This window comes from Heptranchias perlo, chromosome 40 (genome assembly GCF_035084215.1).
Source record: "Heptranchias perlo isolate sHepPer1 chromosome 40, sHepPer1.hap1, whole genome shotgun sequence".
Lineage (NCBI taxonomy): Eukaryota > Metazoa > Chordata > Chondrichthyes > Hexanchiformes > Hexanchidae > Heptranchias > Heptranchias perlo.
In genome coordinates this window covers 14357564-14374348 of record NC_090364.1, presented here as the reverse complement: position 1 = coordinate 14374348, position 16785 = coordinate 14357564, and the positions used below count along the sequence as shown (strand labels likewise).

Genomic DNA, 16785 nt, shown 5'->3' with positions numbered 1-16785 from the left:
CTGTATTTATCTTATGATTAAATGATTTTAAATATGAGCTATTTAGATTCTCACTGCACTGTCTGCTCCAAGATTATATATAATCACTGTAAAATATAAAGAATATTTAATGGACATGACAAAGGCCACAGAACAATGGAGGGGATTGTGGAAAATGATCCCCAAACGACTGGTAGAAATCCAGGAAAATTTAATTTAGTCAGCATAAATGAATGAATAAAAAAATAATAAAAACCATTCATGAGATATGGGCCAATCAAGCGGGCTGCTTTGTCCTGGATGGTGTCGAGTTTCTCGAGTGTTGTTGGAGCTGCACTCACCCAGGCAAGTGGAGGGTATTCCATCAGACTTGTGCCTTGTAGTTGGTGGAAAGGCTTTGGGGAGTCACTCACCGCAGAATACCCAGCCTCTGACCTGCTCTTGTAGCCACAGTATTTATATGGCTGGTCCAGTTAAGTTTCTGGTCAATGGTGACCCCCCCAGGATGTTGATGTTGATATAATCTGACAATCCCCCCAAACACTAATCAAAATACTTTAATTGCCCAGAATAAAAACCAAAATTTGATTTGCTGGCTGACCCTAAAACAATAGATGATGTAATCGCCCGCATTGCGACCTGACAGCGACCTACCTGCAGGCGGCGCTGCCCCGGGGCGGCGGCGGCTCCGCCCACGCCACAAACGCCCATGCGCAAGCTGCTTATAGCTGATTGGCTGAAAGCCGGGTTAAATCGGACAAGATGGCGACGGCGATGGATGTGGACGCCCCGAGCTCCACCAACAGCGGCGGCAAGAAGCGCTTTGAAGTTAAAAAGGTACCGCGCCCCGTTCACTGAAGAAACACTCGGAGGCAGCAGCTGAGCCGTTACCTGTAAAGCGCGCCGAGGCCTTTAAATTTTAATTTTTTTGGGGGGGGAAAAAAAAATCCGGCGGTTGAGGTGGGAAGAAACTCCACCGGAAGTCGGCGGGTTGATTGACAGCACGAGTGACCAATTACGATCGAGAGCTCGGGTTTAGGGGGCAGCCGTGAGCCAATCAGGGTGGCGGGGGCGGGACATATCAAGGTGGGCTGCGCCGCCTGGCGCCCGGGCCCTGACAGGCCGCGATGGAGCATCGGGAGCGCCGCCGAGCGGGGCGACCGTCACCTCCGGGTGCTTGGGATGGGGAGGGCTCGTGTCAGATTCGCATCCGTATCTGTTGATTGAGGCCCGTGTTTCATAGTGACTCATTCAGTTGGCCAGAGGATCAGGTGCGGATTTGTCACCGTCACCATCCCCCCCCCCCCCGAGTATTTAAAGGAGAATCTCTGGGAATCTCTTAATTTAGATGCAGCCTGAGAGCAGACATTCTGTGTGGGACTGACATCAGGCGAGTGCAGGCTGAGAAAAGCCCATTTGGCCCCTTTTAAAATTAAGTGCAGTTTGCTTCATCCTGGCCTTTATCCAATGCATTTACATTATTTTACAGCACAGAAACAGGCCATTCGGCCCAACGGGTCCATGCTGGTGTTTATGCCCCACACGGGCCTCCTCCCACCCCACTTCATCTCCCCCTATCAGCATATCTTTCTATTCCTTTCTCCCACGTGCTTCCCCTTAAATGCATCTATGCTTTTTGCCTCAACTACTCCTTTCAGTAGCGAGTTTCACATCCTAACCATTAAAGAAGTTTCTCCTGAATTCCCTATTGGATTTATTAGTGACTATCTTATATTTATGACCCCTAGCTTTGGACCCCCACCCCCCCCCAAACAAGTGGAAACATACTTGATCAAGCTCCTATGTAATTTTAGAGACCTCTTATTTGGTCACCCCTCAGCCTACTTTTTTCTAGAGAAAAGAGCCCCTGAGATTAATGGGGGAATAGCAAGTGCTGCCTGGCAGCATATTTTTGGTGGTGTTACTGTTTTTCCATTGATACACAGCCATGTTTTTGTGTGTCTGAATCAGATGCAAGTTGTTTGGAGTTATTGTTGTCATGGTGTATTATGTACACTTTTAGCGTTACACTATTCAATTAAGATTTGTTAGCTCTGTATGTAATTGTCACCAACTTGCATTTATATATCGCCTTTATGTAGTAAAATGTCCCAAGGTACTTCACAGGAGTGTTATCAAACAAAATTTGACACAAAGCCACATAAGGAGATATTAAGATAGGTGACCAAAGGCTTGGTCAAAAAGGTGGGTTTTAAGGAGCGTCTTAAAGGAGGAGAGGCAGTGAGATTTAGGGAGGGAATTCCAGAGCTTAGGGCCTAGGCAGCTGAAGGCTCGGCCAGTAATAGTGGAGCGATTAAAATCAGGGATGCGCAAGAGGCCGGAATTGGAGGAGCGCAGAGATCTTGGAGGGTTATAGGGCTGGAGGAGGTAACAGAGACTAGAATATCCTGGTTCGATTTGCAATAGCTGCTAAGTTGACGGATCTCAGCCACATTAGCAGTAGGTATATGACAGCTGAACTCCTCACACCTAGGTGGTGAAAGGGAAAGTTCAGCCAGAGTTCCTGCACCTGATCAGTAGTCAGCGACCCTGCTGGCAAGTGTTCACATATGGACATTGGATGAAGCTGGGATAAGATTCAGTCCTGAGGAAGAGTCTTAAGGCCTGAAATGTTGACTGTTGTTTTTCCATAGATGCTGTCCAGACCTGAGTGTTTCCACATTTCCTGTTATTTTCGGACTTGGCTGTGATGCCTTCTGTTTGTGCGCAGTGAGCATCATCAGGCTAATCAATGTGACCTGGAGGGCTGACAGCTCCTGTGCAATTATGCCCCAGGAACATTCTCTTCTTTCAGGGGTTATTTTAGGAGGGGCTTTAGAATTGAATTGAGGGGCACTGTAGCTTTTAATTAGGCTGAGTTTGAGTTCTATGTGAGTTTTAAGATATGTTGTCATTTAGCTATTTGATGAGGAGCTACAGTGGTTATGTTTTCAATGTCACTGTTTTCTTTCATTGAATCTTTGGCTCCACAACACGCGTCATTGAAGCGGGGTCTGAAATCTGGACTAAGGAAACTTGATTAAGGAGAATGTACAGCATGAAGCTCCTTTGATTACAGTCACTCTTTATATCTGTAGTGTATCTGCTCTTCCTTCGGCCACCATCCCTCCCTCCAGTTTTCTCCATACTATGTGATACTTTAAGGATTGGGTGAAACTTTTATGTGTATATTCAATAACAAAGTTTGAAAGCCTATTGCAGATAGCAGGTACAAGATTAGGAACACTTCATCCGAGGCTATTAGTTAAGTAAAACAAAAAGTGTGGAGATTCAGGTTAAATCTTGGTATGGGTAGGAAACTGGCTGAGGATAGAAATAGGGACCTGTTAGAGGAGTTACATTAGGGTGGGAGGAAGTACTGAGTGGGGTGCCCCAGGGATTGGAGTTGGAACCACGATTTGTTCTAATTTAAATTAACGGTTAAATTTGTTCTAATTTAAATTTGCGGATGAAACCAGGACTAGTGGAATTTGGGGAGGGAGCTTAGAAATTACGAAATAACGGCAGATGAAATTTAATGTGGACAAGGAAAAATGGACAGCGTGTACTGTGTCCCAATTTCTGTAGTGTGCTGATTATTGCATTTGCCTCACGCGAAAGGTGCTTTGATCAAAACTGAACAGAGTTGAAATAGCGAAGAATGAAGTCGAAAGAGACCTAGCAGTTTTGATAGACTCAATATGACCAACCGATGCAGAGCAGCAATCAACAAGCCAATCAAGTGTTGACTGTGTAGTGAAAACAGCAGAATACAACTTTAACAGTGAAACGCCCCATGGTGCTTAAAAGGAGTGTAATCAGACAAAAATTGACACCGAGCCAAAGGAGGAGATATTAGGACAGTTGGCACCACAAGAGATGGTGAGGTTTAGGGAGGAAATTCCAGAGCTTAGAGACTAGACAGCTGAAAGCACAGCTGCCATTGGTGGGGCAAAGGAAGTGGGGGATGCACAAGAGGCCAGAGTTGGAGGAAAGCAGAGTTCTCAGAGGGTTGTAGGGCTGGAGGAGGTCACAGAGATAGGGAGGCATGAGGCCATGGCAGGATTTGAACACGAGAATGAAAATTTTAAAATCGAGACGTTGCCGGACTGGGGGCCAACGTAGGTCAGCGAGCATGGGTGAACGGGACTTGGTGCGAGTTAGGATACGGGCAGCAGCGTTTTGGATGAGCTCAGGTTTTTGGTGGGTGGAAGGAATGCAAGTCCAAAGAAGTTATAATCAAACAATACAGTGCTCTGGTCAGACCGCATCTTGAGCATTGTGTCCAGTTCTGTCTGCCAAGACACGAGATGCATTCAAGTGTTCGGAGGCTGTGCAGAGAAGAGCCAGGAAGATAAGATGATCCCTAGTGTCAGGGTGGGTGGGTTGAGTTACGAGGAGAGAAAAAGCTGAAGAAACCTATGCTTCTCAGCCTCGAAAGGAGGCATCTGAGAGGCAATCGTAGAGGTATACAAGATTGTAAATGGTATGGAAAAGAGAAATCTGGAAAATTATTCTCATTTTGAGAGTAGAACAAGGGTCACTAATTGGATAGCCAGGTGAAGGATAGAATACTAAAGCCTGATCTTCAGTTGCTTCCAAGCCTTTATTCAGAGATCCACATTACCCACTCCACACCTTTAGATAAACTCTCTTTATAAATGGATACAAGAGCTTACAAGACAATTGATATGCACCACCTGAAATACAATTAACACTAATTGAGATAAATCATATGGATACAATGAACAACCAGTTTAAACTAATAAAAGGCAAATTTAGGGCTGATATCAGGAAGGCCTTCACATAGAGTGATCAACACTTGGAATGGCCTCCCAGATAGAATAGTGGAGGTGAAATCCCCCTCATCGTTCAAGAACCATTTGGATGCTGCATGGGGGGACTTTCAGAATGGATGAGCGGAGATAGGCCACATGACCTTCATCCGTAATTATCTTGAGACAGTTTTGTTCATGGATATTTTATTTGTGAATAGAGTGACTACCATTGTTTTAAATGTGTTTCTAACCCACGTGTCTTGTTTGCAGTGGAATGCAGTCGCCCTATGGGCCTGGGACATTGTGGTAGATAACTGTGCCATCTGCCGAAATCACATAATGGACCTGTGTGAGTATCTGCTGTCCTATCTGTCCATTATAGAACCAGGGATTCACAAATTGGGAGTATATGCTGCAGTGTCGTGCTGAGTTAGCTTAATGTTGTGATCTAGTTCACAACTTTCTACCCCTCCCCCCCCCCCCCCCCCCCCCAGATTTGTTCTCACGGTTCCAGTAATCAAAATATTATTTGAGGGGGAGAATCTGCGAGCCAGCAAATCAACTATTGAACTTGTGTCTGCTCAGTCAGAGCTGCCTGTTTACATTTTAGATCACTCTGTTGTAAAACACACCGATTTGCAAAGCACCTAGTTATTAAAAGTTCTCAAATGAAAGCTTTGTTCTTGGAGATTAGATGTAACTCCATTGGAAGTCATTCAACCAAATTCCTGTTTAATTTTTCATATTCCCCCCCCCCTCCTCCAATGTTTTGATTGAACGAGGTTTACTGTTATTTATTATGAAGTAGTCTAAACAGTTTTTGTCTCCGCCAAATAAAGTCCAGCCCTGTGTGTTGCACTTTTTTTATTCATTCATGGGATGTGGACGTTGCTGGCAAGACAGACATTTATTGCCCTTCCCTAGTTGCCCCCAGATGGTAGGCCTTCTGTTTGATATAACTGAGTGGAACTTAGGAACAAGAGGAGGCCATTCAGCCCCTCATGACTGATCTGTACCTCAATTCCATATACCTGCCTTAGCTCCATATCCCTTGATATCCTTACCTAATGCAAACCTATCTATCTCTGTCTGGAAATCTCCAATTGACCCCCAGCATCCACAGCCTTTTGGGAAGGAGTGTTCCAGATTTCCACTACCCTTTGTGTGGAGAAAGTGCTTCTTGATTTCCCTCCTAAATGGTCAGGCTCTAATTTTAAGATTCTGTCCCCCCATTCATGATTTCCCCCCACCAGAGGAAATAGTTTCTCTCTACCTATCGAATCCTTTTAACATTTTGAGCACCTTGATCAGATAACCCCTCAATCTTCTGTACTGAGGGAAGTAGTCTAAACAGTTTTTTGTCCCCTCCAAAAATGTCCAGCCCTTTGTTACCTTTTTTAAAATTCATTCTCGGGATGTGGGCATTGCAAGGCTGGCATTTGTTGCCCTGAGACAGTGGTGGTGGGCTTTCTGCTTAATGAAATCGAATGGCTTGCCAGCCCACTTCAGAGGGCAGTTAATAGTCAACCGCTGGAGTCACATGTCGGCCAGACCAAAAAAGGACAGCAGGTTTCCTTCCCTAAAGGTCATTAATGAACCAGTTGGGTTTTTAACAACAATCTGACAAATCTTGGTCACTTTTACCGAATTCAACTATTCAAACTGCCATGGTGGGATTTGATGCTATTCACTGGATTATTAATCCAGCCTTCTGGAATACCAGTCCAGTAACATTACCAGGCTACTGTACTGTAGTGGTTAAAAGCAATTTTTTTTGTTTTTTTAATATATATATATATATATATATATATATATATATATATATATATACACACATACATACACACTGAGGAAGAATAATAAATAGCTAAATGCACATACTGAACCTTGCACATGCCAAACAGAGTTTAGATGTGACATAAGTGGTTAATTTAGGAGTCAGTGTAATGCAAATGAACACTGCTTTTAACCTAACTTGTGGATTATAAGACAAACAAAATGATTAATATGCTGTTTTTATTTGTGGGGAAAATCAAACCAGGTAGCTCACTGAATCTTTTTGACTGACTTGTGCTGTGCCCTGTACACGCTGATCAGATTCAATCGAAAACAAAGAAATGGCAGAGGAATTGAACAGATATTTTGTATCTGTCTTCACAGTAGAAGACACTAATAACATACCAATAATAGTAGAAAATCAAGGGGCAAAGGGGAGGGAGGAACTAAAAACAATCACTATCACTAGAGGAAAAAGTACTAGGTAAACTAATGAGTCTAAAGGCTGACAAGTCCCCTGGACCTGATGGCTTGCATCCGAGGGTCTTAAAGGAAGTGGCTACAGAGATAGTGGATGCATTGGTTGTAATCTTCCAGAATTCACTAGATTCTGGAAAGGCCCCAGCGGATTGGAAAACCGCAAACGTAACACCCCTATTCAAGAAGGGAGTGAGACAGAAAGCAGGTTAGACCAGTTAGCCTAAGATCTGTCATTGGGAAAATGCTAGAATCCATTATTAAGGAAGTAGTAGCAGGACATTTGGAGACTCATAACACAAACAAGGAGAGTCAACATGGTTTTATGAAGGGGAAATCATGTCTGACAAATTTATTAGAGCTCTTTGAGGAAGTAACGGGCAGGGTGGATAAAGGGGAACCAATGGATGCAGTATATTTGGATTTCCAAAAGGCATTCGATAAGGTGCCACGTAAAAGATTACTGCACAAGATAAGAACTCATGGTGTTGGGGGTAATATACTGGCATGGATAGAGGATTAGCTAACTAACAGAAAACAGAGTCGGGATAAAAGGGTCATTTTCAGAATGGCAGTCTGTAACTAGTGGGGTGCCGCAGGGCTCAGTGCTGGGGCCTCAACTATTTACAATATATATCAATGACTTGGATGAAGGAACAGAGTGCCTTGTGGCCAAATTTGCTGATACAAAGATAGGTGGAAAAGCAAGTTGTGATGAGGGCACAAAATGTCTGCAAAGGGATATTGACAGGTTAAGCGAATGGGCAAAAATTTGGCAGATGAAATATAATGTGGGAAAATGTGAAGTCATCCACTTTGGGAGGAAAAATAAAAAAGCAAAATATTATTTGAATGGAGAAATACTACAAAATGCTGCGGTGCAGAGGGATCTGGGTGTCCTCGTACATGAAACACAAAAAGTCAACATACAGGTGCAGCAGGTAATCCGGAAGGCAAATGGAATATTGGCCTTTATTTCTAGGGGGATGGAGTATAAAAGCAGGGAAGTCATGCTACAACTGTACTGGGTGCTGGTGAGACCACTCCTGGAGTACTGCATACAGTTCTGGTGCTCTTATTTAAGGAAGGACATACTTGCATTGGAGGCAGTTCAGAGAAGGTTCACTAGGTTGATTCTGGGTATGGAAGGGTTGTCTTATGAGGAAAGATTGAACAGGTTGGGTCTCTTCTCATTGGAGTTTAGAAGAATGAAAGGAGATCTTATTGAAACATATAAGATTCTGAGGGGACTTGATCGGGTAGATGCTGAGAGGATGTTACCCCTCGTGGGGGAATCTAAAACTAGGGGGCATAGTCTCAGAATAAGGGGTCGCCTGTTTAAAACAGAAATGAGGAGAAATTTCTTCTCCCAGAGGGTTGTGAATCTTTGGACTTCTTTACCCCAAAAAGCTGTAGAGACTGAGTCATTGAATACATTCAAGGCTGAGTTAGACAAATTTTTGATCAGCAAGGGAGTCAAAGGATATGGGGAAAAGGCGGGAAAGTGGAGTTGAAGTAAAAATCAGATCAGCCATGATCTCATTAAATGGCGGAGCAGGCTTGAGGGGCCGAATGGCCTACTCCTGCTCCTATCTCTTATGGTCTTATAATTTTACAAAATATATATATTTTGGGTACCATGGAGCAGTAAGTTTGTGCCCCAACTTTACTTGCTGCGTGATGGACAGCTCGTCACCTCAAATTGCTCCTAATATCATCCCCAGTTACTGGCCTGTACCCATCAGTACTAGTGATAGACTTGTACCCACCAATACTTCACTGAGAATTGTTCTACAGTTGGGCAGATACCACGCAAATGTAGAAATTTTCCACAGATCAAATGGATATGGTCTGGAATTTTCACAGGTGAAGCATTAAACTTTACTGAAATCCTAATGACAACACAGCTCCTCCTTTTGTGGGTGGTTCTTGAAATCTCCGAGTCAGAGTGACTGAGACCAGAGACTCTGCAGGGTGGGTGACTGAAACTGCTCCGTACGGTCAGTGGTGCTCCATCATGCAGTGCCAGCACACATGTCCTGGTTTTATTTAACTTAACCTCTGGATTCTGACAAGATAGGTAATGTGATGTTGGATTTTTTTTTTGATCTGTAGGTATAGAATGTCAGGCAAACCAGGCTTCGGCAACTTCAGAGGAATGCACTGTCGCTTGGGGTGTGTGTAATGTAAGTATCCACCATCTGTATTGCTCTAGATTACGATTTTATGAAGGGACTGTAGAATTATCAGACATACATAATCTAGACTGACACTTCAGTGCAGTACTGAGGGAGTGCTGCACTGTCAGAAATGCAGTCTTTTGAATGAGACTATAAACCAAGGTCCTCTATGCCCTCAAGTGGACGTAAAAGATCCCATGGCACTATTCAAAGAAGAATAGGGAAGTTCTCCTGGTGTCCTGGCCAACATTTATCCCCCAACCAACATCATCAAAAACAGATTATCTGGTCATTGCTGTTTGTGGGCGCTTGCTGTGCAGAAATTGGCTGCTGCATTTCCCTGTGTTACAACAGTGACTACAGTTCAATTTCATTGGCTGTGAAGCACTTTGGGATGTCCTGAAGTCATGAAGGTGTTATTTAAATGCAAGTTCTTTCATTATCATAGAAATTGTAATCCTGAATTCAAATAATGGGTTAAAGGCTGTGGTGAAATCGTTCACTTCATGAGACTTCTCATAAATGAGCAGGGAATGAACAGGGAGTTTAACTATATTTATTCTCTCTCTTGCAAAAATGTCTTTCCTGTTGAAGACTTTTGCTGGACTGCAGTTCTGTGGACCCCTGCAGTCACCTGGTACCTTGCCAGAGTTGACAATTGTCTGATTTCAACAATGAAAACTGGACCCACATGAATTCCCTACTATAACTGTTGTGGAAGCTGCTTTATCCACACTGTGGATGTATATCTTGTTAAGTTAGATCTGGTCCATCTAGAATAAGAGAATGCTGATTTCATTGTACACACAGACATCCTTTTCTACATTTGTCGATGTCTGACTGTGACGTACCTCAGCTTGTCGTCCCCTGATCGAGCGGCAGCACCGGAAGCTGGGGAGGACTGGAGGACTTTACGACCAGCCCTGCTGGTGAAGAAAGATCCTGTGGATGTACATATGTCTACCTGCTGGTGACTAGTTATACTTTAATCCCTCCCTCTCTCCTGTCTCCTCTTGCAGCATGCTTTCCATTTCCACTGCATTTCACGTTGGCTGAAGACCAGACAGGTTTGCCCTTTGGACAACCGGGAGTGGGAGTTCCAGAAGTAAGTGTCTTTTTGCGGGGGGAGGAATGGTTACAGAGATTGAACCAACAGAATGAGAATATTTCGGGTGGAGCGGACTGCTGTTTGAGAATCTGGGCAATAGGTGTAGGAATTTTATGGGCTAAATATATTGAAGCCCACTTGTGGATATAAGCCTTAATGGCGCCAAGGTTTGCACGTCTTCAATTACATGCTTTCTAACGGGTCATCGGGGTAGTGATCATGGGCAGAAACACACTTTCATCTTCCCTTTACTAGCCCAACATTTGCACCCCCACCACTACCTTGGCTGTAATCAGCTAACTCAGCTCAGATCAAGGATGTGGCTTATTTGTTTATGTTACAGTACTGTGATTTACACACCAAACTCGGGTGCCATTTTAATAGTGCATACCAAGAGTTGATAAAATGTTTACCTAGACTGTTCACGAGTAGCACAAGTTAATGTGACTGAAAAATAATTGTTTCCTTTGTTTCCTCAGGTACGGCCATTAAATGGAAACAGCTGCATCATTCTGCAGCACCTACTGTTAGTTGCTTCCCTGATACACTGTCCTGTCATCAGCATTCCACCCACCTTGACTCCCTCTGCCCCTTCCCAGTACCTTCAAGTGAGGAGTGTTTATTCAGATGGCAAGGACTTTACCATAAACTCTTATCCTTTTTTTTATTTTCCTTTAACTTTCTGCAGTGGCAAAGATTTCGACGTATAATAAAAGATAAATATCTAAAAACTGTCCACACCGACTCTCTAGACTGGAGAACGAAAGTCCATGCGCAAACCTTTTTTTCCTTTTCCCATCTCCTCGAGAGGAAAGCTCATGAGGTTTTTCTTTGGCTCTTTACCAAAATGTATTTTATTTAATAAAAAAAAGTTTAACATAATATTTTACAGAAATGCAATTTTTTTTTTCTGTTTCTCTGAACCGGAAACTGTTAGGGTGAGAACTGTGTGCTTGTCCGTCTCTTTCCCCCTTCCCCCCCCCCCCCCCCCAAAACCACACCACTACCGTGGCTGTGGGTAAATGTACTGTGTTCACTCCCTGTTCCCCACTGAGTCAGCTGATCTCAGGTGGCAGTAGAGGAGGTACAGCCTGTCTGTCCTGGAGCTACGATTGTTCTTGGTGCGTGTGTGAAAAACATGTATCACGGCACTTTACACATGGGGAACGACAGCAAGGCGTGGAGGGAGAGATTAGGAGAAGTGAAGTTGGGAACGATTGAAAGCCTGGTCAGAAAAAGGAGGTGGAGAAGTTGAAGGGTTTAGGGAGCGTCTTCTTGGGATTGGGGCCGTGGCGCTTGAAGGCTCTGTGACCAGTGATGGGGCCAAGGGAGGGGCTTGCACAAAAGGCCAGAGTCGGAGTGAAAGGTGCAAAGGGAATATAAGTCTGGAGATGGAGGGATTGCTTTGGGAGTGAGGGAGCTGCTATAGATCAGTGAGGACTGGATTATGGGCAGCTGCATTTGGGACCAGTTGGAGTTTGTGGAGGGTGGGAGGCCAGAAAGAAGCGCAGTGGAATAATTGAGTCTAGAGGTGATAAAAGGCCTTCATTGGTGAAGGGGCAGAGATGGGCAGTGTTGCACAGGTGGAAATAGGTACTCAGAGGAACTTGTCAACTGCACAGAAACAAGAAAGCTCTTCCTTTCTGTTATCCAATTCCCAATGTATTGAACTCCATTTTAATTAAATATGCCTGCTGGAATTGTGTTGAGACTGATCAATCATTTAAAACCCAGTGGTTGTTGGAGATTACTTTCAGCCATCAGTTTGGCTTGGTATTACAGCTGGTTGTCAAAAGTAAAAGAACTGTGGACAATCCAAGTTTGTTTTTATTTAAATTTAAACAAAATAATGGAAACCAGTTCAAAAGCCAAATACTGTGGATGCTCGAAATCTAAAATAGAGAAAAAGCTCAGCAGGTTTGACGAGAGGAACAGAGTTAGGGTTTCAGGTCGATGACCTTCGATCAGGACTGGAAGATGTTAGCGATTTAACAGTTTTTAAGCAACTACGGGGAGGAAAGAACAAAAGGCAAGGACTGAGATCGGGTGGAGGGCAGGAGTGATTAAATGACAAAAGGGATAATGGTGCAAGGCAAGGACGGTGGTAATGGGACAGGTTAAGAAATATAAGATGGGTCTAGAGGAGCTGGAAATGGCAACAGCAGAACTATTAGCTCCTGTAGTCTGAGAAAATGGGAGTAGTGGTCATGATTTGAAATTATTGAAATCAATGAGTCTGGAAGGTTGTAAAGTGCCTAATCGAAAGCTGAGGTGCTGCTCCATGAGCTTCGTTGAAACAGTGTAGGAGGCCAAGGACAGAGAGGTCGGAGTGGGATGGAGAATTAAAATGGCAAGCGACCGGCAGGTCAGGGTCACGCTTGTGGACTGAGCAGAGGTGTTCAGCAAAACGATCACCCAATCTGGGTTTGTTCTCCCCAATGTAGAGGGGACCATATTGTGTGCAGCGGATACAGTATATTAAATTGAAAGAAGTACAAGTAAACCACTGTTTCACCTGGAAGGAGTGTTTGGGGCCCTGGACGGTGGGCAGGGAGGAGGTGAAAAGGGTAGGTGTTGCATCTCCTGCGCTTGCACGGGAAGGAGAGCGGGTGATGGGGGTGATGGAAGTGTGGGCCAGTGTATCGCGGAGGCAACGGTCCCTTTGGAATGCTGAAAGGGAAGGGAAAGATGTGTTTGGTGATGGCATCGTGCTGGAGGTGGCAGAAATGACAGAGGATGATACGTTGAATGTGGAGGCTGATGGGGTGGAAGGTGAGGACAAGATGGACCCTATCTGGGAGGGAGGTGAAGGGGCGAGGGCAGAAGTGCAGGAAATGGGACGAATACAGTCGAGGGCCCTGTCCACTACAGTGGAGGAGAATCCTCAGTTGAGGAAAAAGGTGTAAATGGTTACAGCAGAATAGCAGAGAGGGAGGGAAGCATAGAAAATATGGCAAGGAGAAGGCTCCTATGGCCAAGGAATGTGGTGTAGAAAGGTGAGCAGACCCCAGGGGTGAATAGATACTAGTTGATCTCCTGTGGCCTTACACGTGGGGAGTTGAGACCAAGTGAAATAGGGTTAATTGGACCAGGATGCATAGATGGAATTCAGTATGCATTTTAAAGTCATACATTCTTATTTTTATATTTCAATAATAAATTCCTGTGTGTGTGTGTATGTATATGTGTGTTATATATATATATTCAATTGCCTGTGCAAACTTGTCGCACTGTAATTGCACCCTCCCATCAGTGGTGGTAGTGTAGCACCTCTGGTGGTGGGAGGCTATTATTGGTGTGATATATTTGCATAAGCAATTTCCATTTTAAAAATATGGACATGGGCTCTTATAATGGGAGGGAATTTGATAGTAACTGTAGCTATAAGATTTTTAATATAGAGATTATATCAAATAGGGTTTGCCAAATGGGAGGCCTTTTTGATTTATCTGTCTCTTGGCTTGGTATATCAGCCGTGGCTCAGAGGTAGCACTCTCACCTCTGAGACAGACAGTCGTGGGTTCAAGTCCCACTCCAGAAACTGGAGCATAAAATCTAGACTGATGACACTTCAGTGCAGTACCAAGGGGCTGTCTTTTGGATGAGACGTTAAACCAACTGTGCTCTTGGATGGATGTAAAAAAAATCCCATAGCACTATTTTGAAGAAGGGCAGGGGAGTTCTCCCCAGTGTCCTGGGGAATATTTATCCCTCAACCAACATCACTAAAACAGATTATCTGGTCATTTATCTTATTGCTGTTTGTGGGACCTCGCTGTGTGTAAATTGGCTGCCACTTGCTGTGTGTAAAGTGACTACACTTCAAAATTACTTCATTGGCTGTAAAGTGCTTTGGGGTGTCCTGAGGTTGTGAAAGGCTCTATATAAATGCAAGTTCTTTCTTTGTGTCCTGCACTCTAGGCCTCAGTTCTTTTCATTGAAAAACATAAACAAAATTGACAAGCGTACATGGGTATAATTAGAATTTGGACCAGTTAGGAGTCATCTTGCTGCAGTGCGACATGCTGATATGTGCATGTGGGACCAGTAATGCAAACTTCTCCACTCTTGAAAAGCCTCCTCTATAGAAAGAGTTGCCACCTAACTGTTCTACTCCCAGACTGGTCATTACATGCTGATGTTCTGTAAACCAGTAGCTGTGGGGAGGAGGAGGTATGGGGGATGGGAGGTATGGGGGAGGGAAGGGATGGGAGGTATGGGGGAGGGGAAGGGGAGGAGGAGTTAGTTTAAAAAAGGAAATGGTGACGTGTCTTTGATCCAAAAATATGTATCCTCATTCCACCACCCACTCTTTTTTAACATTATGGGCAGGCAGTTCTCTATGCTGCACCAGCCTTTTCTGATAACACTCTAATCCAGTTCAATGTAAATAACTGACGCAATACATTTTGAGTAAAAACAGAATGGAAATATACCCTAAATGTGGGAATAAAGAAATCTAACTGACAATACACAGATATTTAAAAAGATGAATTGCAGGTGGAAAAAGCAATGCCCATGTCCTCCATTTCTCCACCTGTTCCATCTCTTACATCTTATCCTTACCCTAACCCAATCTTACTCCTTCCTGACACCCTATAACACACTCATTTTGGACCCTCTCTGCTGTCTCCTTTACTGGACCCAAACCGCTCCCATCCATTGATTCACACCAGCCTTTCCTTTACTATATTTACCAGTCGTGAGCTTGTTGTCAAGGAAACAATGGATTTCCCGCTAATAGTGAGGTGGGGTAAAGAGGAAAAGGGTATTTTGCTGAGCCCGTTGTACCAGCAAGGGAAGGAGTATTTAGGCCAATTGTGCCATGTTTGGAAGAGTAACCCATCTTCCCTTCATGCTGCTGTGGGCAGCCCTGATACCAGGTACAGCGAGGGGGCTCTCACCAAACAGCAGGTCTGAGATCTGGAACACCTGTTTCTGTTGCCAACAAGTTCCAAATGATATCAGCCACTAAGTGGACATCATCGTACTGTTGTCAGTAATCCCAGATGAGAATCAGATGTTTCCTGCATACTAGAGAAAAACTTAACTGTACTTGATGATTTCCCTGTATACACACTGCACACACATGTTCCATAGAATCATAGAAGTTACAACATGGAAACAGGCCCTTCGGCCCAACATGTCCATGTCGCCCAGTTTATACCACTAAGCTAGTCCCAATTGCCTGCACTTGGCCCATATCCCTCTATACCCATCTTACCCATGTAACTGTCCAAATGCTTTTTAAAAGACAAAATTGTACCCGCCTCTACTACTGCCTCTGGCAGCTCGTTCCAGACACTCACCACCCTTTGAGTGAAAAAATTGCCCCTCTGGACCCTTTTGTATCTCTCCCCTCTCACCTTAAATCTATGCCCCCTCGTTATAGACTCCCCTACCTTTGGGAAAAGATTTTGACTGTCGACCTTATCTATGCCCCTCATTATTTTATAGACTTCTATAAGATCACCCCTTAACCTCCTACTCTCCAGGGAAAAAAGTCCCAGTCTGTCTAACCTCTCCCTATAAGTCAAACCATCAAGTCCCGGTAGCATCCTAGTAAATCTTTTCTGCACTCTTTCTAGTTTAATAATATCCTTTCTATAATAGGGTGACCAGAACTGTACACAGTACTCCAAGTGTGGCCTCACCAATGCCCTGTACAACTTCAACAAGACATCCCAACTCCTGCATTCAATGTTCTGACCAATGAAACCAAGCATGCCGAATGCCTTCTTCACCACCCTATCCACCTGTGACTCCACTTTCAAGGAGCTATGAATCTGTACTCCTAGATCTCTTTGTTCTATAACTCTCCCCAACGCCCTACCATTAACAGAGTAGGTCCTGGCCCGATTCGATCTACCAAAATGCATCACCTCACATTTATCTAAATTAAACTCCATCTGCCATTCATCGGCCCACTGGCCCAATTGATCAAGATCCCGTTGCAATCCTAGATAACCTTCTTCACTGTCCACAATGCCACCAATCTTGGTGTCATCTGCAAACTTACTAACCATGCCTCCTAAATTCTCATCCAAATCATTAATATAAATAACAAATAACAGCGGACCCAGCACCGATCCCTGAGGCACACCGCTGGACACAGGCATCCAGTTTGAAAAACAACCCTCTACAACCACCCTCTGTCTTCTGTCGTCAAGCCAATTTTGTATCCAATTGGCTACCTCACCTTGGATCCCATGAGATTTAACCTTATGTAACAACCTACCATGCGGTACCTTGTCAAATGCTTTGCTGAAGTCCATGTAGACCACGTCTACTGCACAGCCCTCATCTATCTTCTTGGTTACCCCTTCAAAAAATTCAATCAAATTCGTGAGACATGATTTTCCTCTCACAAAACCATGCTGACTGTTCCTAATTAGTCCCTGCCTCTCCAAATGCCTGTAGATCCTGTCCCTCAGAATACCCTCTAACAACTTACCCACTACAGATGTCAGGCTCACTGGACTGTAGT

The 16785-nt window shown here is 44.1% G+C and overlaps 1 protein-coding gene across 1 annotated transcript; it reads left to right on the top strand.

The window, feature by feature from the left end:
- The first annotated feature begins 708 nt into the window (after positions 1-708).
- rbx1 (ring-box 1, E3 ubiquitin protein ligase) lies at positions 709-11180 on the top strand. The gene is made up of 5 exons (XM_067974663.1): positions 709-816; positions 5028-5106; positions 9126-9196; positions 10210-10295; positions 10778-11180. The coding sequence occupies exons 1-5, from the start codon at positions 742-744 to the stop codon at positions 10788-10790; spliced, it is 324 nt and encodes a 107-aa protein (XP_067830764.1). The 5' UTR covers positions 709-741; the 3' UTR covers positions 10791-11180.
- The last annotated feature ends 5605 nt before the right edge of the window (positions 11181-16785 follow it).